We start from the raw sequence: 25,359 nt of genomic DNA on the forward strand, positions 1-25,359 counted from the left end.
TTGTGAGGAGGTGGCCTCAAATACTGCCTCTCCCTTTCTTTGATAGGCACTCTTCTTTCTCATTTTTATAAGACTTTATTTTTTCTAGAGCAGTTTTAGGTATGCAGCAAAATTTGGAAGGAAATACAGAAATTTTTCCATATACCCTTTGTCCCCACACAGCCATGGCCTCCACCATTATCAACATCACTCACCAGAATGGCGCCTTTTTTTTTTTTTTTTAATCAAGGATGAGCCTGTATTGATATATCATCAAAGTTTACCATAAGTTGCTGTTGTACCTTCTATGGGTTTAGAGAAATGTATAATGACATTTATCCGTCCTTATAAAATCATGCAGAGTATTTTCACCATCCTAAAAATTCTCTGTGCTCTGCCTGTTCATCTCCCCTGACCCTATCCCTGGCAACCACTGATCTTTTCATTTTCTCCATAGTTTCCCCTTTTCCAGAATGTCATATTGCTGGAATTATACAGTATGTGTCTTTTTTAAATTGAATTCTTTCACTTAGTTGTATATGCACTTGAGGCTCCTCCTTGTCTTTTTGTGGCCTAATAGCATCTTCCTTCCTTCCTTCCTTCCTTCCTTCCTTCCTTCCTTCCTTCCTTCCTTCCTTCCTTCCTTTTTCTTTCTTTCTTTCTTTCTTTCTTTCTTTCTTCTTTTTCTTTTTTCTTTTCTTTTTTTTTTTTTTGAGCAGCAGGCAAAAGTTTATTAGAATACAAGATTAGAAAGGAAGACTAGTAGGAAAGCTCTCACTCTCTTTCCAGAGAGGGGACATTCGAAAGTGAATGCCCCTAAAACTCATTTCTTTTTAAGTACTGAATAATATTCCATTGGCTGGATGTACCACAGTTTCTCTGTTCATCCATTAAAGGACATCTTTGTCATTTTTAAGTTTTGGCAGTTATAAATAAAGCTGCTGTAAATATCTGTGTGCAGGTTTTTGTGTGGATCAGAGGTTTGAACTCCTTTGGGTAAAATGCTAAGGAGGGCAATGGCTGCCTTGTATGGTAAGATTATGTTTAATAGAAGAAAGTGCCAAACTGTCTTCCAAAGTGACTGTCCCGTTTTACATTCCCATCGGCAATGTAGGAGAGTTCCCCTTGTTCCATGTGCTCACTAACATTGGGTGTTGTCAGTGTCCCAGGTTTTTGTCATTCTACTAGGTGTGTGGTGGTATTTTACTGTTGTTTTAGTCTGCATTTCTCTGATGACGCATGATGTGGGGCATCATTTCATATGCTTATTTACCATCTGTCTGTCTTCTCTGGTGAGCATCTGTTAAAGCTCTTTGGCCCATTTTTTAATCAGATTGTTTGTTTTCTTGCTGTTGAGTTGTTAGGGGTTTTTGTATATTTTGCCAAACACACTTTTATCACGTGTGTCTTTTTGCAAAAATATTTTCTTACAGTCTGTGGCTTGTCTTCTAATTCTCTTGATACTGTTTTTCTCATGCACTTTTCTTAGCAACTGTCATTTATTACTTCATGTCAGTGATTGAGGGTTTAGACAACAATGCAGGCATGGTGAAGTTACTTACCCAAGGTTACACAGCCAATGATTGGACAGAGCCAGGCTGTCTGACTCCAGGGCCCATGCAATTCTAATTATGACAAGTTAGTCCTTCTGTTAGTGTGGACAGCTAGGATGTGTTTTCAAGACATACAATTGTTGTGTTCCTTGGACAAAAGAAATAGTTTTATGCTACATTTTCTTGGGGTAGAATGAATTTTAAATACAACACTTGCCATCCACTGCTTCTGGGGAAGAACTTTGTAGCAATGATAATAACATTAACAATAGCTAACACTAACATAGCATTTTCTGTGTGTTAGCCATTGTTCTAAGTTCCCTACCCATGTTAACTAATTTAATTCTCACAGCAACTGAGGTGAATATTATTATTATTATTATTATTATTATCATCATCCCCATTACCGACAAAGAACCCCAGGCAGAGTAGGGAACCCCTTTCTTTCAAAGTGATCAGCTAATAGAGAGTAAGTGGGAGAGCTGCTTTTAGTCTACACTGTCAACCACTATATTATAATGAGAATCATAAGAGATCTTGCCTGTATGCTTTGTGTACTTTCTGATTGTCTTACTTTTGTAATTTATTTGGATTATTTGTGTTTTTTCTTAAATTCTGCTTGACAGAGGGTCGACTAGAGGTGTTCCAAGGGGAGAGATTGCTGTCATCCATCCCTATGTGGACCACGTTTGGGGAGCTAGCCATTTTATACAACTGTACAAGAACTGCCTCTGTGAAAGGTAACGGGATGAAAGGCTCTATTTTTGAATCGTTACACAATGTTTATGACAATCTAAGTCACTACTATTGCCTGCTGAGTATTTCTGTCTCCCATTGTGCCCCATGTGCTCTTGTTAACAGAAATGCTATGCTTACAAAAGAATTTATATTGAAGCACTTGTCTAAATAATTCAAATTCAAGAGAACTTTTCCTTCAGGTACCTGCATATGAAATATGAAAATGGCTTTATATTACTGAATTATTCCAATATTTGCTTTAATTACCACTTCGCTTTTTTTTCTGTGTAAACATCTGCCTTTGGTTCATCCAGAATGTTAGCTTTTCATTCTCTGTGATGTTCCAAACATATTATAAACCAGAAAAATTAATGAAACCAATGAAAATATATAAATAGCCAAAGGGAGGTGAATTAATTAATGAGAGTTTTCCTGAGTGACTCCTGGGATTAGTTTAAGGGTTCTTGTTTTTATTGACATTATTCATGGTTATCTTGGGCATGAATACTTAGATGTGTTTCTCAGTGTTTAGGACTAGGTTAAGTGTCTCAGAATTGCTGCAGTTTTGATTAAAAAATGCAGATTCTGGGGCTTCACTCCAAACACAAATCAGAATCTCTGGCAATTGAGCTTAAGGATCTGAATTTTTTTTAAGTTTTTTTTTAATGTTTATTTATTTTTTAGGAGGGGAGGGACAGAGAGGGAGGGGGACAAAAATCTGAAGCAGGCTCCAGGCTCCAAGCTATCAGCACAGAGCCCAATTCAGGGCTTGAACTCACAAACTGTGAGATCATGACCTGAGCCGAAGTCAGATGCTTAACCTATTGAGCCACCCAGGTGCCCTGTATGGATTTGTATTTTTAACAAGAATGTCAAGATAAATCTAATTCATTCCAAAATTTAGTAAACCAAAGCTTTGGATTTTGATTTATATTATAGGCCCTCATTACTTCTTCTTTTTTTTTTTTTAAATACAATTGTAACTTCATCTAGATTTTTTTAGAGCTGCTACTTCTGCTCTTCTTCCTGTTTAGATTTTATTCTTGCTTTCTATGTCTTTCCTATAAAAAAAATGTCTCAAACACTGTTTTGCATAATTTCTATGAAAATGATTTGTATGTACTTTATACAAAAGTAACCATAGAGATCCTTAAAAATGTATTGGCTCTCGTTAGCTACAATGTCTGAACAGCATAAAAATACATAAAAACATACTCATACACTCAGATCTTTAACTTTCAATTATCTACTTGTGAATTCTTCACTTTCTGGATTAGCTACAGGCTGGCTGGTTTTCTCTTGTATCACAGCACAAATCTGAAATACATCCTGATGATGTAGTATGTAATTAGGAATTGCAAACTAATTTTGATATCATCCTAAGCAAAACATAATTAGAAAGGAAATCTTTTGCTACTCACTTCCAAATCATGGTTCATTTCAAAGCCAAAGATGATTTTATAAAATTACCCACTATTTATATCACTGCTTCCTTCCATTTGCATGTTAAATAATGCAATTTCCAAGAAATATCATTTGATGAGAATATATGAAAAATTTATCAATTAACATTTTGGACTGTTTTCTTAATGTGGGGCTAAACAATATTTTATTATTTTCTTGATTTTTCTAAAGCTATTACCAATGTTAAAACTTGGGCACTAGATCGAGAGGTATTCCAGAATATAATGAGAAGGACAGCTCAAGCTAGAGATGAACAGTACAGAAACTTCCTCAGAAGGTAAGAATAACACATTGTTGGAAAGAGTAGAAGATGGTGTAGTTATATTGTGGATATGTTGGTTTTATCACAATAATTACTTTACTAGAGCTTTCCTCATTTAAGCAATTTCCACATGACTAAACCAAAGGAACAAAAGTATTCCCTTGCAGTAAAGGCCACTACATTAAAAAAATATATACTTAATTCCAATTAGCCTTGCACACTGATTTATTTATCTTTCACTAATTTTGCCCTTGTATTGATGGAGTCCTTGTATATAGTATAGAAAAATGTGTAAAAAGTCTTAAAATATTCATCTGGGTTGCTCAGTTGACTTTGAAAGATAGCCTGTAATTTGGAAGTGGATAGCGAAAGATCATCTTTCTAATAATGCTTTGCTTAGACTAATATTAAAATTAATTTATTTTGCTATCTTTAATTGCTTTACCTGAGACATTATCTTTCTCATTTATATAACCACACCATCTTCCAAATTACTATTAATTGTAACAAATTAACTTGCCAGAAATGTCACTGTGTGTGTCTTGATGACACAGATCCTTGGAACATATTTTGTGACCTATTCTGTGCCCCCAACAACTTGGGTACATCAATTTAGAAAGAAACAAATACCTATCTAACTGAAAAAATCAGTTATGCATATACAAAGTTTGTTTGTTTTTTTTGGAGAATATACATTCTTTTTTTTAATTAATTTTTTTAACGTTTTTTATTTATTTTTGAGACAGAGAGAGATAGAGCATGAACGGGGAGGGGCAGAGAGAGAGGGAGACACAGAATCGGAAGCAGGCTCCAGGTTCTGAGCCATCAGCCCAGAGCCCGACACGGGGCTCGAACTCACGGACCGCGAGATCGTGACCTGAGTGAAGTCGGACGCTTAACCGACTGAGCCACCCAGGTGCCCCTGGAGAATATACATTCTTTTTTTTTTTTTTTTTTTTAATTTTTTTTTTTTTCAACGTTTATTTATTTTTGGGACAGAGAGAGACAGAGCATGAACAGGGGAGGGGCAGAGAGAGAGGGAGACACAGAATCGGAAACAGGCTCCAGGCTCCGAGCCATCAGCCCAGAGCCTGACGCGGGGCTCGAACTCACGGACTGCGAGATCGTGACCTGGTTGAAGTCGGACGCTTAACCGACTGCGCCACCCAGGCGCCCCAATATACATTCTTTAAACTATTTCTGTGTTATTTTTTTGGGGGGGTGGTTGACAATCTCTAAAGCTTCAATACATACTGTAATGAAATGTTACCCATGCTAAGTGGTAATAATAATAAAATATCCCACAATTTCCAAAAATAAATTCTAAGCTCTTTTTAATATTAGTGATTTTACTTTGCATAACTAGCCTAGTATATAGCAAGGACTCAATAAATATTGATCGAATGTCTTTGTAATCATCAGTAGAACATTGTAGGTGTTGAGGGTTCTCCTACAGAATCTTGCTGATTTGCCCTCCCCAGAGATAATATTGACTCCCGGCAGAGAGCTGCAATAATGATAAGTAAGTGCCTTACCTATATGCCAACCAATGCCTTAGCTATCATGTTGTGGGCTCTACCTGAGTATAGGTAATCTAAATATCCAGTACTGAGCAATACAGGTCAGCATTTAAAGCTAATGAACTAGACTCATGCAAAGGCCAAAGGGGGATAAATAACTCAACCAGTCCTTGTGGGTTGCCTCTGAATGTGTGAGATAAAACTTGAATTACTAGGGATAGCATTTCATTCCCTTGGAGTCTAGAGTGTTCTGTCTCAGTAGAAGGACCGTGGAGAATTTACTAGTACATAAACCTTCTTTCCTTTTGTCTTCCTTTTGTTATCTGATTCATCCATTCATTTAACAAATACTTATTGCTAGGCGCTAAATATTGTGGATTCAGTGGTGATCCAGATAAACCTTATTGCTTTTTTTATAGTGGGGAGACAGACAAAAGATTTTTCCTCATATCAATTTCCTCACTAATCCCCAAAAGTGATAGTTTATAGAAGAGAATTTTCACTAACATTATAGACTGCCGTTTGGACCAGAAGTAGAACTTTCACAATGAAGAGTATGTTAATCAATGACAAGTTCTGGTTACCATTTTACCTTTTCATTCATAGGAAGGTAGATTAGAAACTCTCTTTGTTTCATAATATACAACGAGCTCTTTCTTTTTCCATTTACATCTTTTCATTTTGAAATATGTGATATCTAGAAAAGTTACATAGTACATATGTAAGTTTTAAAACATAATAACAAAAATGCCCAATCTAAGAAGTGGAGCATTGGCAAAATTGAAAGTTCTTTTCTTGTGGTCCCCATTCATTTCCCGGCCTCCTACATGTGTCTCCATGGAGTGGCCTGTATTTTGAAGTTTAGAAATCATTCCTTGGTAGTCTTTATTACTTTGTCTCTAGCTTGATTTAATTAACCTATTTTTCAACTTTAAAAAGTGTTATTTTTGCAACTCAACTTTTTATTCAATCTTTTTTTCTATTTTTTTTTCTATTTCATCCATCTGGTTAAGTTCAGTCATTTCTCCTGTTTTAGAGTTTGGTTATCTGACTCTACTACAGTGTATTTATCTGTTCTCCAATTGGGGCATGTTCTAGTGTTCTGCAATTACAAATGATTCTGATACAAACATTCTTAGCCACGTGTCCTGGCCACGTGCCTCCCTGTGAACATGCCCAAGGATCAACTAGAGCTATTATTTTAAAAAATTGGATCCAATTATGTATTTTTGGAGTAGCATCATTTTTTCTTTAGGGGTGTCAAATTTTAGATGGTAGGAAATATGTTTTTATCTTACAGTAATTATGTCAACAGTCCTGAGTAAAAATGGGTAAAGTAGAGGAGAAATTTCTCCAAAGGAACAATTTAATCATTTGATTGGCTAATCATACTGAGTGGAATTTCTGATGTTTTTTCTCAAGTAATAACTTTCAGTAATCCATTTCATTCCTGATATTATTACTATATGTAAAAATGTTCCTATTACGTGCCCCTGGCTACCATTAATTTTAAAAGTTGGTACAGTATGATTAATAATCAAGATGATTTCCATGCTAATTCCTACATTCCCCCTGGATTCAGCCTTTACTTAATTACACAGATTTAGATGAAAATCATATCCTCCTCTGAAAGCAGAGCTCCTCACCCATGCTAATAAAAGACATACTGAGATGTGGCAAGAAACACATTTCTGGGTATAATTCACTCTGAAAACCAACAACAAATATAAAGTGTTTTTTTCCTTCCAAACAGACAAAATAAGATTTTTTTTCCCTTTGTAGTATCTTACTGTCTTTACTTATTTGCCTGTGATAAATATCTGTGATTACACATGGTTATATAGTTTCAATGTATTTGAAATTCAGTTGTTTATGTGTGATATATTTTGGAGGTTTACTTTGGAAAAATTAAAGTGCATTATATATTTTTTAGATGCAGGTAAAGGTTTTTTGAACTACATAGAAGTGCATATTTAATTCAGGAAGATAATTAAAGGTTTCTTTTTAATTTTGAAGTGTATCCTTGCTGAAGAATTTACCTGAAGATAAATTAACCAAGATCATTGACTGCTTGGAAGTGGTAAGAAATTTTAAAGGAAAAAATACATTTTATTAAACGACTTTATTTAAAAATTTTTTTTTCTTAATGTTTTTATTTTTGACAGAGAGAGACAGAGTGTGAGTGGGGGAGGGGCAGAGAGAGAGGGAGACACAGAATCTGAAGCAGGCTCCAGGCTTTGAGCTGTCAGCACAGAGGCCAACGCAGGGCTTGAACCCACAAACTGTGAGATCATGACCTGAGCTAAAGTCAGATGCTCAACTGACTGAGCCACCCTGGCACCCCTTATTTAAAGACTTTATAATTTAGTTGTTATTAGCACTGTAAATGAAAAAAAGGAAAGGATGGTAGGTGGCCTGTCTGCAGAGACCAGGAGCCTTTTTCTATTGTGTAAAACCTTAGGCCAACTCACAGGGAATTAAGGGGCTGGGATGGGTTTAGGCCACTCTTCTGAAATGTATAAAAGGAAATTGGATTTGCATGTGTAAAATGACACTTGATTTACATACTCTAACCTTTTTAGTATATTTTGTGAAACTAATCTGCCTTACTCAAGAGGCATTTGATTTTCTGCAGTTAACATCACAATCCCCTGTAGAGTTTTCCTAGTATAAAGGAGTCAATGATGTTTCATTAGGTAATGGTGTAGAGGAGGATATATTGGAGCTTTAGGGGACAGCTTTCTGAATCAGGCTATGAAACAAGTCCATACTTGAAAACTCTACACCATGAAAAGACATTTTAAAACCCTCTGCATTTAAGAAGCACTTTACCTATTTTAACATCTAGGGGAAAACAGCATAATGGAATGTGTTCAAAAACTCATATGAGGCATCACCCAGATGGTTGGTTCTAGTCCAAGACTAGCCAAGTTTTTTTGTGAATAAATCTTTTATAACATGTACCTTGGATTCTAATGATATGCATTATATGAAAACCTCTTCAGATTTCAGAGATTAAAATTCAAAGCAAGAAATTTCTCTCTGATTTTTGGTGTGTGTGTGCGGTGGGGGGGTGGGGGGGGGTGGGGGGGTCAATTTCATTGAAACCAAAATGGCTTTAATGGAATTTGAAGGAGGTAAGGAATAATAAAGAAGTCACATGTTGACTTTAAGTGTTTATAAAGCTGTTCTCAGTGGGAGATATAAAAGTCTCTGCAAGACTGATTGTTGACAGATTCATGCCTCTGTCAATCACAGTATACAATGCAAACTAATATCTGTTGAGAAGGGAGCACTGACCATTTTATCCTTAAGTGTAAGTGACACCAGTAATGTTTCCATTTACAATTCATGGAACCTGTCCAGCAGTTTATCAAGGACAGGCCGTGATGACACAGTGCCTGGCCTTGTGTCCCCAGAGTGTTCAGAAATGAAGTCATTTTCAAGAGGACTGCTTGCCCTGCATCTCTTGGGATTTTCCCAATGTAACATAACCCAATCACAGATGTTACAAATTAATAATTCATCCTAATTTCTGAGAGTATGTGTTTTTTTTTAAAGCTGGAGTAGCCCTATATTTTTTTTGTTAACTGAGAAAATCTGTTTTTAATATAATACTAATACAGTAGATTCACCAGAGGGGGATTCCATGCTGACAGCAAATATTAAAATTTAGTATCATTAAAAATAAATGGGTAAATTAGTCATATTTATAGCAGCCACAGGCAATAGCTGCAGAATATATAGATGGGGCACAAGTCCAGTATTAATTAACACACAATTTGAGTTTGAAAGTTCTCATCTTTTAAAACACCCTAGAAAGGCTTTATTATATCTCTGCATTTGCAGACAGCAGCACAGTTTATAAAGGGCTCTTTATTCGTACCTGGCAAACAAATGTGTCTCTATAGCGTGTGAAAATTCTCAAATGCAAAAGTGATTAGCAAGGGAGTAATGGGATCTATTTAGCACTAAGAAAAGCACATAATTTACCAGCATAGCTTGGACTAATGACCCGTCAACGGGGTCCTGACAACAGCCAATCACTAATGCATTGGAGTTATAACAGAATGCCTGCTGAGTTTCAGGACCAGCTGTCCCACAAACTGGCTCCATGATCTTTGACAAAAACAGGCTGAATCTGGCTTGAAGTTTAGGAATTGATTTGGGAGGGTTTTAACTTTTGTGTGGGGGCAGGAAAGGGGTATTGGAATTTCCCACCATGACGCAGTTGATCTGAAGTGTTTGTTAAGACTTTGACTATTGAACATGTAGACCAATGGCTCCAATTATTCAGTGTTCCAATTACACATCTTGCTTTAGCTTAAATCACCCAGCCCTTTCAATTCTAGAGGCAGACATCCCCTTTAAGCCTCCTCTTGTGTTCTGATGGGAAAATAGTACCAACATATTTGAGAATTAACTAATGAACATCATGAAGCATGATACAGATTTCGAATGCACTGTAAGTGTTAATGGTAATGAAAATGATAATGTGAATTCTGCACCCACCAGTTGTGCAATATGGAGCACAAGAGTGGAAGGAGTCTCTGTTCACACATACAGGAAGCATGGGATTTGACTGTGGTTGATTAAATGTCACCTCACTCTTTGTTGCAGAGCTGTGGTATGTGACCCTGTGGCCCCCTGTACTGAGACTCTGACATGCCATCTTTCATGAAACTGGGGGTGTAGTAGGAGTGGGGTAGGGGTGGGGTCATGTAGAATGTTGTTGCCCTTCCTTACTCACATCACCTGTGGCGCTGCTTAAAAGGCAGATTTCCAGGTACCACCCGTACTTACCGAATCAGAAACTCTGGGATATTGGCCCAGAAATGCACACTTAATACGTTACTTGATTCTTATGCTTATTAAAGAGAATATTTGAGAACCACTAGTTTAAAGTTATGAATAGAATACATATATTTAGAGCCTTGCCATCTCTTCATTCAGGAATTTTCCATTTTTCATAATTTAAAAAAATCTAGTTTTCTTTCTTATAGTTCCTGCTAATTCCTACAAAACCAGAGGGTTTTCTCATTTTAATGATTACATCTGGAGTCATAAAGAAAGTTGAGATAATTGTGGATTTTGCCTGTTTATGGACCAGTTAGCTAGAGGTGGGGCAGGCAGCTAGGTGCAATAGAAAGTCCACTAGTCCGAAGTCTAGAGATTAGTGTTTATGGTCACGCTTCTTTCACTAATAGCTGTCAATTAATTGTGGTAAGCATTAGGGTTTTCTCATCTACAAAATAAGGGTGAGTAGTCCATATCTCTAAGGGCTCTTTCAGTGTTTCAGTTACAGATTTCTAAACAGTTGGCTCACCCAAGTTGGAGGAATTTCTGTTGGTTTTCATTTTCTGGGCTCTAGTTCCTTGGAAAGAAGCAATCTGCTACTAAATTTTGCCTGAGTGGTTGATGAGGGCCCACCTGATCCAATTGTATTTGCTTTAAAGTGTTTTAACTGTTGTACTTGGGTGAACAAAAAAATGTCGGTAACGACCCAAATAACTGTATCCAGTTTTTTAAACAACCAACATGGGTTCATAGTCATATGATGTGGGGTGTGTGTGTGTGTGTTTGTGTGTGTGATACATCTGATTGTGCATCATCAATACTTCTTTGTAATGAAGATTTCTGGCCACACACTAAAGACTAAGGAAGTCTTAGGCTTGCGTTTTGGTCTTTGTTCTCCATCACCTTTGGTTTTTCTTCTGGTTTTCTGTATACTGTTTATAGGCATTCAGGTTCTAGCATTTTCTAGATATCACAGAATGAGCATTTTCTTTACAGTGAAAACCTCTTTGCATCGTTCATTAGTTGTTGCTTTTTGTATAGTTTTCTTCTGACCTTTACTGCCCTGGTATTGATTTCCTTATTTTTCCCTCTTGCTATACACTCAGTAACTACTCTTAGGGTTTCCTACACATCTTTTTTAAAAACATCTTTTTCAGGGGTGCCTGGGTGGCTCAGTCGGTTAAGGCTTTGACTCTTGATTTTAGCTCAGGTCCTGCATGATCTCACGGTTCGTGGGATTGGGCCCTGAGTCTGGCTCTGTGCTGGCAGAGAGGAGTTTGCTTGGGATATTCTCTTTCTCTCTCTCTCCTCTGCCCCTTTCCCACTCATGCTGTCTCTCTCTCTCTCAAAAATAAATAAATAAACGTAAAAAAACATCTTTTTCAGACTCTGGGTCATAGCTCATTAGTAGATCATGAAATTAATTTGTAGGAACATTTTTTAAAAGTATCAGAGTAGTAAGTATAAGTATTATTTGAATATGTTTTAATTTTATATAAATGTCTATATGTGTGCATACTCCCATACGTGTGTTTGGGTGTACAGGTAAAATGTATTTCTTACTGTAGGTCACAGTAAAAAATGCTTGAAAATCATTGCTCCCCCAGATAGGATCTATGGCTTCTTGGTCCTATAAGGGACCCCTTTGCAGTGTAACCACAGGACAATAACCACACTGTTTGCATTTCTCTTTTTGGTCTTGGTGACCACCCTGGCTAGACTGGCTGCACTCCCCAGTTGGCAAACACTGGCCAGTCTAGCATCATAGCCAGTGCTTACCACTATATATTTTTGGTCTGACCTACATCCACAGCCTTTTCTGATCTATGAAGTTACTGTCAACACACTGGGAGGTATTATTTATCTTCCTCCCAAGGTTTTGGGTGACAAAGAATCATCCCTAGGAAAAATACCACTAGGAAGGTTGCTCCTTAAGAAACAATAAAGCTCTTTCTCAGTGTTCCCTTTTAAGCTTCCCATTAGCTTCTCTGACTGACAGGAATTAAAGCCTCACATCTGCACACACCACACGCTTTATAATAACTGAAGAACAACCTACCAGCACTTCAGAAATTCTGCATGCTCTTGAGGTGCCTGGGTGGCTCAGTCGGTTAAGCGTCTGACTTTGGCTCAGGTCATGGTCTCATGGCGCGTGAGTTCGAACCCTGTGTCAGGCTGTGTGCTGACAGCTCAGAGCCTGGACCCTGCTTCCGGTTCTGTGTCTCCCTCTGTCTCTGCCCCTCCCCCACAGGCACTCTGTCTCTCTATCTCAAAAGGAAATAAACATAAAAAAAAAAGAAAGAAATTATCCATGTTCCTTCTGTTCCATGTTCTGAAGGGACTAGGAGAGACTATAGAGCAGACTCTCTGAAACAAGGACATCTAACACAACGCCAACCTTCCTAGGGAAGAGGAATGAACATTAGCTGCATAATAGATGCTGAACTGCAGTGGCATGGTCACTCACTCAAACACCAAAGCTCATGGCTATCTCAACTGCAAAATTGAGCTTGGAGGTGGTGAAGGTTTGTGATAAAGCTAAAATAAGAAGGAATGAAGAGTTGGAGTAAGCACACTGTGATGCAAAAGACTCAAAATCTCATTTTCCAAATAAAGGAGAGGTTTGTCTCTTGCTCACATAACAGTCCAAGGAGGATAGTCCCAGTTGGCTATACAGAGTCATTCAGGAACTCAAGCTAAAGGCCTTATGATCCTCTCCCAAGATCTCTCTGTGAAGACACATGCCTGATACGGCTCATAGACCTGGCATGGTGGGTGGCACACATCACTTCCGTTCAGGTTCCTTTAGCTAGAAGTTAATCACATGGCCACAGCTACCAGGGAGGCATTTTACCTGGACAGCCACGTATACTGTGGAAGGCTTGGACAACTGGCTCCCAGCCTCTTTCACAGGGATTAACCATCACTGGGTGCCTAGCATGTACCAAGTATGCTATCAGGTGCTTTAAATACCCTCTTTCAAAGTTAGGTGTGGTAGGTCATACGGTTTTAATTTTTTATAGCAAAGTAAACTGAGGTTCAGAAGATTGAAGTGACAGCCTAGCAAACCATTATCATCTTCCTCCTCAACATGGCAGTTATTATTTACTATGTTTCAGGTGCTTTCAATGCATCAAAACATTGTCTTTTATTGGCTTATTGTGGTAAGGCAGAATGGACTCCCCCCCCCGCCCCCCCCTTCCCCCCTCCCAGTGCCCCAGACCGCAATCCTTGGAATGCGTGAATATGTTATGTCACCTGGCAAAAGTGACTGGGCAGGTGTAATTAAGGTTCAGGACCTTAAAATAAGGAGATTATTCTGGATTATCTAGATGGGATGACTATAATTACATGAGCCCTTAAAAGCAGAGCATTTTCTCTGGCTGGAGTCAGAGAGATTTAGCATAAGTGGAAGTCAGAGAGATTTCAAGTCTAAGAAGAATTTGATGAGCCATTGCTGGTTATGAAATGCAGGGGGCTCTGTGCATGGACCTAAGAGGGATCTTCAGAAACTAAGAGGCCAACAGCCAGTACAGAAATGAGACCTTATCCTATAACCTCAAGAAACTGAATTCTGCCAACAACCTGATTAAACTTGAAAGTGGATTTTCCCCCAGAGCCTCCAGAAAGGAACACAGCCTGACACTTTTGAGTTCAGTCTTGAGAGACCCTTGACAGAAAAATCCAGGTGAGGCATGCTGTGCCTGGACTCCTTGACCCACAGAAACTGTGAGATGATAATGAGTGTTTTCTTTAAGCCACTAAGAAATGTGTGGTTATTTGTAACAGTAGCAATAGAAAACTAATGTGCTTCTCTAAATCTTTGAAGGTAAATGTTCTTATTTGAACTTTATGCATTGTTTTTTTCCCTAAGATATGCATCTTTCCATATGTTGAAATATCTTGTAAGATGTATGTAGTGCTATGTAAATAAAAGATAGGTTTAGTCATATTAGAAGTAACATTTATTTCAAAAATGTAAGTAGATTTTATTAGTCAGTGACCAAAATAGATACTGAAATACAGCAGACATAAAAGTGGCTTTGTCTGGATTTTGTTTTTAAATCTAAAAGAAAAATAAGAGAAAGCTGTGATGTTGTTAATTATGCCTTTTTAAATAAATGAAACAGGGCCATTTTTGTTTGTAGAAATAATTAAGAGTTCCATTTTGGTTCTATGACCTTGAGACAATGTTAAAGTGGAGTAGAGGTGGACAGTCTAATCCATCTTTCGTTTTCTAAGAGACTGTATTGCTCTATCGGTCTGACATATGGATGAATGGCTTTTCCCTGCCCAAGAATTCTCTGATTACACACACACACACACACACACACACACACACACACACACACACACGTGCGCGCGCGCACTCGCGACGGAAACAAAGAAATATGTGACAGTTTGAGATTTCATGAGGATAAACCTACCTTGAAGAAGAGAATTTACATGTGAAAAATTCTAATGTTGATATTTTATGACAACACATCTTTGAAAAGAATCCACAGGAAAGAGCTACTTCCTCTGTCTGTAGAATTTTCCTAGCCTTTGCCCTTCAAGGAATTAGAAGTTGACGCTGATATTCCTAATGTCCGCTGGGGATAATATTTTCAATTTCTTAGATATTCTTTTTCTAAACACTAGGCCCGGTTTCAGGCTGTTACAGATCACTGAACAGTTTGTAGTTAGATTCTTTCAGTGAAAGCCCACCTGGATGTCAGTGATTATGGTCTTGCTTTGGTTTCTCTGCATGTTCCTTAGTCTCCATGCCCGAAAATCAGTCTTTCTGGTGATTTCTGTGAAAGACAAAAAGAAATGCAGGTAATAAGGCAGAAGTCTCTTTACTTTTCTACAGTTTATGACTGCAATGTTTAAGAGGATTACAGTGACAATAGGCAACAAAGAAAAGCAACAGGCATGGGATGCTCATTTCAAAGACATGGGGAGTTCTGTTACATTTATGCCTTCATCTGGATGTCGCCACTGGATTTAACGTTTTCTTTTTCTCTTATCCCAATAGGAATACTATGACAAAGGAGATTACATTATTAGAGAGGGCGAGGAAGGAAGTACCTTCTTCATTTTAGCAAAAGGAAAGGTAAATATGAATTAAAGCTTACTTAAAGTAAATCGTGGAAGTCTTTTCACATTAGTTTGCCCTGCACCACAGCACTGGAAAGTCTCTGCATTGAACAGGTAAAGGAACTTCTGCTCAGAAGAGTTCCTTGGGGTTTGGTCTTAGCCTTGGGTTTGGGGGCACAGGAGAGCTGTTCTGGGTTCTGGCTGAGACAGTAACTTCTTAGTGACCTTAGGCAGGTCCCTTGACTTTCATTGTGTTTAAAATGACTAGATTCTTTCTCAGATCCCTTTTGTCTGTGATTCCCAATCAAATCAATGATCCAGGATCAGGGCTGGAAATTTTTACCATCCAGCAGGGGTGACAAGCAGCAGGTGGAGGAGAATGAACTTGTCAGTGGAGGACAGCAATGGCTGGGCATAAAGCTGTAGAGAGGGCTCGGAACTTCAGTTCATATACCATAGCTCAAGTTGGTTTGCGTGCTGATGAAAAATTTATGCTAGTATATGCAGTAGATTTTTCTCTTCACTTAAACTGTGAGTGGATAACATGTTGCCAGTTGTTCCTATGTTGACTCTTTACAATGTTGCTCAGAGATAAAAGGCATTTGTGAAATACTGAAAAAAAGAGTGAAACCTTGAGCACCTGCATCCATAACCTGTCCAGTTTTTACAAGTATTCTTTCTTCCATGGAAGTGTTTATCATCAGGCACTGCCCTTTGTAAACTGGTTGGTTGTCGAACCTTGAACTGGGCCCCCAGTGAAAGAAAAAAAAATAACAAAATGGTTTCAAACCTCAGAAACTCTTCAACACTCAGAACATTTTTTTTATCATTCCTCTTCCACCTGGACCCGATGCTTTCAGAATTTCTAATCAACAGGAAGCAACCCTTGTGATTATGTTGAATTGGCATAAGACTAGCCACAAACAAGGAATATTGAAGTTTTTGTTTGGTTCTGCCGTGGGACTTCTTAAACCTTCCTGGGCCATGGATCACAGTGAGACACCCATGAAAGTTATGACCCTTCTCCATATCCACATTTTACATCTAGGTTTAGGGGGTAAAACAGAGGATTCAACAAATCAGTCATGGACACTAGATTCAGAATTCCTGACACTTAGCCTTATTCTTGATTAGTTTGTCAACTCTTTGGCTTTTTGCCATAATAAAAGTTCCCACAAGAACATTAGGATTTGCTTTGAATATTTCTAGGAAGGAATTGCTAGATTCACATAAAATTTTTTTAACTTTGGGAGGTGGGATTTGAATGGAGAATCTTTCTCTTACAGATGGGGAGTCATTTGGTCATGTTAAGTCACAGGATTTCTCAGTCCCTCCAAGTGAATTGCCTGTAGTAAGATCGTCCTAAGTGCCACAAAGTTAGAGCAAAGCCTCTTCTATTTCCTTCTTTCAGTCAAGTTTATATAGATTTGGAGGGTCTGGTTGAATGAATATGTGCTCAGATTTTCTTTTTTCCCCCCTTCTCTTTATCTTTTTAATTGTTTAACATCATGTAGGTAAAAGTCACCCAGAGCACAGAGGGTCACGATCAGCCACAACTGATAAAAACACTGCAGAAAGGAGAATACTTTGGAGAAAAAGCTCTAATCAGGTGAATCCACAAAGTCTATACCATACTTAAATAATTCTTTTGTTGTTTGGCATGTGTAATTACTCATTCAGAGTTGTCAAATTGAGCTGCCAAATTAATGTCAGCAAATATCCAGGAATTAAGAAAAAAAATAAATTGAATTCTGAAAAAATTCATTCTTATGCAGGAAATAAGTACACTAACTGCACAGAAAAGAAATGGGAAAGGCTTAAATTTGCTAGTGAAAATAAAATTGGTATCCTATTCTAATCTTTAGTTTAAAAGAGAGTCACAGAGGGGCGCCTGGGTGTCCGATTTTAGGCTCAGGTCGTGATCTCATGGTTTGTGAGTTTGAGCCCCATGTTGGGGTCTGTGCTGACAACTTGGAGCCTGGAACCTGCTTTGGATTCTGTGTCTTTGTCTCTCTGTGCCCTTCCCCTGCTCACGTTCTGTCTCTGTCTCTCTCAAGAATAAAAATTAAAAAAAGTTAAAAATTTAGTCAGAGAGATTAAAGACATGAGAATTACAATTTTTTTAAGAATGAATTTTTATATTTCCAAGGTTTGAAATGTTGCTGTTCCCCCTTTAAAAATTATCAAATAATAACTTTCCATGTTTTTTGTGCTTTTAAATTATTATGTTAAAAGCAATATTTTTTAAAGGATTTTTACCAGCTCATTTTGCAAGTTTCAGAAACAATCAAAATAGTGTGTAGGAAACTTCTACCTGACCCTTAGGCCTTTGGAAGTATGAGTTTATCTACTGTTGATCTAACTTATGGAAGAAATATTTATAAAGATAAATCAAATGTCTCAGGAGATGCTATATAATTCCTGGAATTCAGAAAACAACTTCAAGTCTAAAAACACCACATTTTAAAAAAATATAAATCACTTTGTAAAAGATCAAATTAGAGTTTTGAGCAATACTGTTTGGAGTTACATATGTTTTTAAAAAAATTTTTTTTTTCAACGTTTATTTATTTTTGGGACAGAGAGAGACAGAGCATGAATGGGGGAGGGGCAGAGAGAGAGGGAGACACAGAATCGGAAGCAGGCTCCAGGCTCTGAGCCATCAGCCCAGAGCCCGACGCGGGGCTCGAACTCACGGACCGCGAGATCGTGACCTGGCTGAAGTCGGATGCTTAACCGACTGCGCCACCCAGGCGCCCCTACATATGTTTTTAAATGAATACTTGAAATTAGTTAAGACATCCTTAAACTTTATATTATTCCTAAATGGTTGTTATTTCAAATGTATGCTTATAGAAAATGAGTATTATTTCTGTTCATTTTCTTCCTTTTTAATTTTTGTCATGAAGTCCTAGTTCTGCTGATTTGTTTGTCATGATAATATTAAGTACAGAGCAAAGAAAACATGTTCATAAATTACTACAAGACAAATTTGATAATTTAAAAATTATAAAGCGGGGCGCCTGGGTGGCGCAGTCGGTTAAGCGTCCGACTTCAGCCAGGTCACGATCTCGTGGTCCATGAGTTCGAGCCCCGCGTCAGGCTCTGGGCTGATGGCTCAGAGCCTGGAGCCTGTTTCCGATTCTGTGTCTCCCTCTCTCTCTGCTCCTCCCCCGTTCATGCTCTGTCTCTCTCTGTCCCAGAAATAAATAAACGTTGAAAAAAAAATTAAAAAAAAATTATAAAGCTCTTATTTTCAAAGGAAAAACACATAAACTTAGTAAGTTAAATTATGACTACTTTGTAAACATTTTAAAAATGGAATTTAAATGCAAGTAAAATTTTTTCTTTCTCGTTTTCTAGCTAGTAATTAACTTGTTTCAATAACATGGAAATTGTCCTTTGTAAAATTTTTTTGTTTGTGACTAAATACAGATACATTCATGTAATATAATTATGTAATTTTATTATTCAAAACTTCAGTGTATTTGTTTTTAACATTACTAGATTACTTTTTTCATACCTTCCAGCGAAACAATTAAAGTTTGAAAGTGCAGAGAACTTTATAAATGTACTACAGAGTCAAAATAGCTGTTGAAAGGAAGTATATTGTCTGATTTTGCCGGATCTGCAATGATTTACTCTGTATGTCACAGCTAGCCAACTACAGTGTTTTCCATTGAGAAACATGGGAATTCATATTTACTACAGATACCCAACTCCCTAGGCATTTGAAAGCATAAAGCTAAATTCAGTGAACAGGAGCACTGAATACAAATGCTTCTACATTTTTGTGCATTTTTATGCTATCAGTTTTTAGGGCCACTGACTGTGGCTCTATATTTCCTTATATTCTGTATGTTTCCATGACTTGACATTAAATAGTCCCAGGAGTTCTTTCAGCATTTTATGTACAACAGTAAATCCATGGCACTTACACAGTTATTATGAAAGAAACATGTGTATTTATAAACACCTAATATTTATAAAGTGTTTGCAGAGAATATTCCTAGTCAGTCTTGACACTCACAAGTGAAAGGGAGGCCGCATCATTCCTTTTTTTGAACTCACAAATCAAATTGGCTCATATCCAAGATCATATGTGTATGTATATGTACATATATATGTACACATATATATGTATATGTACATATATGTATATATGTGTATATAGATAGATAAATAGATAGATATAGATGTCTCCACACATACACATTGAGTAGCGACTGCTCAGCTCCCAACTCAAAAGCTCATCAACCCGGAATGTTTTTGCTGATGTCTTCTGGCAAGGACCCTGTAGACATGTCAGGAGCTGTGTGTTATGTCAGAAGGACTCTGGATGTCACCTATGTGAATAGGGGACTTCTTTGGAATGAGAGATGGGCCACCAAAGTTTTCCTGTCCTATCACCAAAGGAAGATGAAGGAACTGTATATACTTTGTGGTTTACATGTTTGATGAAGTCACTTAGAGCAGGCCCAATATGTTTGTTCCTCCCAGTTACCTTAAATGAATCTCACAGCACTGGGTACCATATGGGGGTACCATTTTTCAGTGTCTTATTTTGTAACTAATAGAGGGAGGAAACTCATATAAATAAAGGTCTCTAAAGAAATACTTTACCTAATGCTTGGCCTATGGTATTCATTAGGTAATTAAATTTGCCGTCACTAGATCATATGCTGTAATTCATTGAATATAGGATATCAATTTTGAGAGGCACCATTATATAATGTACCTCTGAGAAAGAAAGACAATGCTATTGATTGCACTATGATTCATCATCAATTGTAGGACATGCTCTGATTTCAGAGATTCTAGTGAAAAATGTACATCTTAGGCTTTATGCAATTAAAGTATTTTAGTGTTTACTTAATCATTGGGTGATACGGCACTAAAACCACTTTCTTTGGGTTTTATTCTTCTTTTAAGTTTATTTTTTTTGAGAGAGGGTGAGAGAGAGAGAGAGAGAGAGAGAGAGCAAGTTGGGGGAGGGGCAGAGAGAGAGACTCTCAAGCAGGCTCCCTGCTGTCAGCATGGATTCTGATGCGGGGCTGGATGCAGGGCTGGAACTCATGAACCCTGAGATCATGACCTGAGTCGAAATGAAGAGTTGGACACTCAACCAACTGAGCCACTGGTTGCCCCTGGGTTTTATTCTTGATTGGCTTTTTTATTGTATATTGATTACTTGAATGTTTTTCCAATAAATTTGTTTGATTAGTTAATTTCAGGTTTTGGCTGCTTATTAATTAGCAATTCCCATTTGATCAGAAGAGAGTTATTTTATTTTGCTGACACAAAGCACAGAATGAGATTCCATCTGCATTTGTAGTCACCAATTCCTCTCTATTCCTGGTGCAATTTGCCTTCTCTGAATTCCTTATTGAGATAACCTTTATTGGGACACATTTCAAATGCTTTTTTGGAAAGGGGTGGAGTATGTTATGATTAAAAAAAGCAGTCTTTGGAAGGTTTAAATGATGGTGTTTCATAAAAAAAAGTAGCAGATCCTCTAATAAAAATGGATGTGTAATTTCTAACCGTAGAAAATTGACTTTCCTGGTTTTGTCTGCAGTGAGGATGTCAGATCAGCTAACATCATCGCCGAAGAAAATGATGTCGCATGCCTGGTTATAGATCGAGAGTGAGTATGCGGATACTGTCTGGGAAGACAAGCTATTGCCACCTTTGAAGACTTGGCCTTCTGTTACTCCGAGGGCCCATCTGTCTTCTCATTCATCAGCACTTAGAAATGCTGGCCAATCCTCAGCTGCAAGTATATTCTATTAAAATTCATGGGGAGGAACTGGGCCTTCTGATCTGAATCTGTCTGTGGCAGTGGCAGATGCTGGCAGGCTAAATATTTTGTGTGCAAAGTTTGTACATAAATATCAGCAATAGACCGATTTAAATTCTGCATCTTCCAGAGAAATAAGCTTATTAGTACTCTTATAGATTTTCTCCCATACGATATAGTGAACCATTCCATAATTTATTTCTAAAATGCTGTAAGCAGTCAAAAAATTTTTTTTGAACAAAACCTCTGTCTCGGACATGATGTAAAATACTCGTTATTAGCTATACATATATTTCCAGAGAAGGTTTAATTTAACATTTGCAGTAACTTGCAAGTGACGGGTGTTAATATTAATTTCTAAATGTCTCAGGTTATTTTTCAGAAAAAAGTCTTACTTTGTGTCGTTCACTCACTTCAGATCATATTTGAATCTGGCCCTTTGAATCTCTCACTAATGAGTTGAATATTGATCAGTTATCCAGATATCATAAAAGGAAATGCAAATATACCAAAGCTAGGCCGTTGTCTAAGAAAACTCATAGTAAAGGGCACGTGGGTGGCTCAGTGGGTTGGGCTTCAGACTTTGGCTTAAGTCATGATCTCCCAGTTTGTGGGTTCGAGCCCCACATCGGGCTCTGTGCTGACAGCTCAGAGCCTGGAGCCTGCTTCCAATTCTGTGTATCCTCTCTCTCTGCCCCTACCCTGCTCTTGCTTAGTCTCTCTCTCTCTCTCAAAAATAAACAAACATAAAAGAAATTAAAAAAAGAAAACTCATAGTAAAGTCAAAGAAATAGGGTATACCCATATGAAATATTAGCAAAAAATAGTAAAAAGAAGTATCACAAGGGAGCATGTAGTTGATCGAACATAACATTCATTGAATCAGGGGTTTCGAACTGTAATGAACTTTCGAACACTTTTTAAAATGTTTATTTATTTTTGAGAGAGAGAGAGCAAGGGAGGGGCAGAGAGGGAAGGAGACGGAGGTCCCCAAGTGGGCTCTGTGCTGAAAGCTGAGAGCCTGATGCGGGGCTCGAACTCACGAAACCGTGAGATCATGACCTGAGACATAGCAGACACTTAACTGACGGAGCCACCCCGGTGCCCCAGGACTTTAGAACATTTAAAAAAATCTTTTTATTGTGGAAAATTTCACACATATTAAAAAGCAGACAGGATGGTATTATGAACCCCATAATGCAAGTCCAGAAATTATCAATGAATGCCTTATCTGGATCCCTTTGCCACCCTCTCTCTGCCCTCTCCATACTATTTTCAAACAAATTGCCAACATAAAATGATTTCATCTATAAACTTTAGCAGCATTTCTAAAGGATAAATGTTATTTATAAGGCATGACCACAATAACATTAACATACCTAAAAAGTTAGCAATATTCCTTTTTTATTTATTATTTTTAAACGAGGCATAATCAACACATATTTAGGTGTACAACATAGTGCTTGAATATATGTATATATTGCAAAATGACCACCACAGTAAGTCTAGTTAACATCCATCACCACAGATAGAACAATAATCCTTAATATCACTGAATTATTTTAATCTCTGTTTTATGGATAAGAAAAGAAGTCCCAGATCGGTAAAGGGTTGCCCAAGTGATGCTGTCCTGTGTTGGACCAGGAGCTACTGACCGGGTGTCCTGACTTCCTTTTGGAGTTCTTTCCACTGTGCCATTTGGCTCCCGTAGCATGTATTCAGAAAGAGGGGAAATCACGATGTGGTAAAGTGGGCAAGGTTTAATTTTGTTAAGTGTGGACATGGGGCTTAAAAATTAATAGGCAAATAGGAAATATAGAAGTCACTCCAGGTGAAGTAAAACTTAGAAACGAAGGCATAGGGCTAGAAAGTGCACAATAGGTTCAGATAAAGGTAATCTTTGGATGCCAGCTCAGAAATGGAAAATACATGAGTACGGTATGGTCCTGATAATGCATTGCTTCGTATATGAGTTCATTAAAAATATATGCATGCATTGAATAGCATTAGCTGTGTGGTAGAATCTTATAAATTGCTCTGAAATGCTAGGACTAAAAATACGAGAGAAAGGAAGAATTCCTTTCCTTTTTCTTCATTGTAATCACACAAGCAAATGTTTATACAATGTCTCATATATTCATAATCCCTGAAAAGGATGCAAATATTTTATAGAGTTAATATATTATTTGGAAGTTTATAATTTTAAAATGTTCAACTTACATGTTGATTCTCTAATAAACAAAGTATTGTATTAGGCTCGATGAGACTTAAAAAGTTACATGCATTTCTTCTATCAGTGAGAGAAGCTGAGTATCAGCTGTAAATGGGTTGACCTACATCCTGGATTTCCTGGACAGTTCTGGTTGGCCCAGCGTATTTGTTATTGGCACCACCTTTCAGTCAGAAAAGTATTCAGTCTGAATCGAAAATGATACGATCCTGGTAGCTATGACTAGTAGACTAAGTTAAGATCCCATGATAATTATCCCATAGTACCTTATCTACACTTATATCATCATTCACATTTTATTGAATTGCTTTATTTAACATCTGTCATCTCACTGTTCTATAAACTTCATGAGTCCGGAAACACTGACTTGTTCACTGCTGTTACAGTGCCAGCAAATGACATAGTCCTTGGCAGACGGCAAGTGCTCCACATGTTGGCTGAATAAAGGACACCATCCTTGCAATGAAATACAGTGACTGAAAGCCTTTGGCTCTTTATTTCTTCTTTCCTAATGCGTTCTTTCAAAAATGCTTAGAATGAATACACTGCAAGGAGGAGAGTTCAAGTTTTCCTATTTTTAGGTATAATGAAATGTGCAAAATGGCAGTATCTCTAAATACGTGGAAAGTGTTATTTGTGACATCTTCATCATTCTTTGGTTGTTGGGAAAGATCTCAAGGAGCTGATTATGTCAGAATGAACCATCAGTACCATCAAAATGATTATAGGCTGTTTGTCACAGCTAGAATGTTGTAGCTGTTTACATTTACTTTAACTCTAAGTTGTGGAGAATTTCTCGGAGCCTGTGACACCAGTATCCACTATCTTTAAAAGAACGAGATTTGTTTACGATACTTTAATTAGTTTAACAGCAAGCAAAATAATGGTGATGTATAGAATAAATAAAAGCAAAACAAAGTGAGGTGCCTGGGTGGCTCGGTCGGTTGAATGTCTGACTTTGGCTCAGGTTGTGATATCACGAACCACGAGATTGAGCCCTGCATCAGGTTCTGTGCTGACAGCTCAGAGCCTGGAGCCTGCTTCAGATTCTGTGTCTCCCTCTCTCTGCCCCTCCCCTGCTCACTCTCTCTCTCTCTCTCTCTCTGTCTCTATCTCTCTCTCAAGAGTAAACATTAATTTTTTTTAAAAAAGCAAAACAAAGTACAAGAAGTATTTCCCTTTTGCTTGCAAATTTCACCCGTTGGATATTTGAAATTTCATGGCAGTGCTCTTTGTTTCTCACTATTCTATCAATCCATGGAGCAGGATAGAAAAGAGTGGAGAGTAGATCTGAAAAGAAAAATGGAAAATACCAGCACAGTATATAAGATATACTTAATCATGTGAATGTATATTGGGGTCAGTTCAACATGGGGAGAGGTCTTCAGGGCTAGGAAAGCAATAAATGGCAACAGTACAGTAATGAGATGGCTCTGGTTTATTAGTTTTAGTTGTTTTGAGGTAAATTCTCATTCCTTTAATTTTTTATGCCCAAGTGCTTAAGATTTACCAAGAAGATTAAAGTGTAGTTTCTAGAAGGATACCATATTGCAGTAGGCAAGAGAAGCACCCTAAAAAGTCACAAATCAAGGTAGATTGTCGAGTGTAAGGGTGGAGAAACATTGAAAAGATAATCGAGAAAATATATTTCACTGGTGAGGAAGGGGATTCTTTATTTTTCACATGCAGTGCTTTGTATGAGTTCCCGCAGACAGTTTGGTGGGGATGGGGAAAGTAGATGGGGCAAGGTCAAGTCTGATCTGTGAAGGGCGAGAGAGGGCAAGGGAAGATATTGGCGGGGCCTCAGAAAACTACCAAGATAAAGTAAAACATGTAGATTTAATTATGAAGGGATGTGAAATGAGGAGCATTATCGAGGGAAAAGAAAAGATAAATTTTTTCCTTGATATTTAAAATAAATAGCTTAATTTGATGAA

At 37.6% G+C, this 25,359-nt stretch overlaps 1 protein-coding gene across 4 annotated transcripts in view; it reads left to right on the forward strand.

Moving 5' to 3' along the window:
- Nucleotides 1-25,359, forward strand: part of PRKG2 (protein kinase cGMP-dependent 2) — a 106,059-nt gene that overhangs the window by 36,051 nt on the left and 44,649 nt on the right. For all 4 annotated transcript variants that reach the window (XM_086704764.1, XM_086704763.1, XM_086704762.1 and 1 more), the window contains 6 exons: nucleotides 2,159-2,272; nucleotides 3,906-4,011; nucleotides 7,533-7,596; nucleotides 15,331-15,408; nucleotides 16,907-17,001; nucleotides 20,971-21,039. In XM_086704764.1, coding sequence (XP_086560890.1) covers nucleotides 2,159-2,272; nucleotides 3,906-4,011; nucleotides 7,533-7,596; nucleotides 15,331-15,408; nucleotides 16,907-17,001; nucleotides 20,971-21,039 — 526 coding nt within the window. The remainder of the gene's footprint in view (nucleotides 1-2,158; nucleotides 2,273-3,905; nucleotides 4,012-7,532; nucleotides 7,597-15,330; nucleotides 15,409-16,906; nucleotides 17,002-20,970; nucleotides 21,040-25,359) is intronic.

This window comes from Puma concolor, chromosome B1, assembly GCF_028749965.1.
Source record: "Puma concolor isolate L17-30 chromosome B1, mPumCon1.1.hap2, whole genome shotgun sequence".
Lineage (NCBI taxonomy): Eukaryota > Metazoa > Chordata > Mammalia > Carnivora > Felidae > Puma > Puma concolor.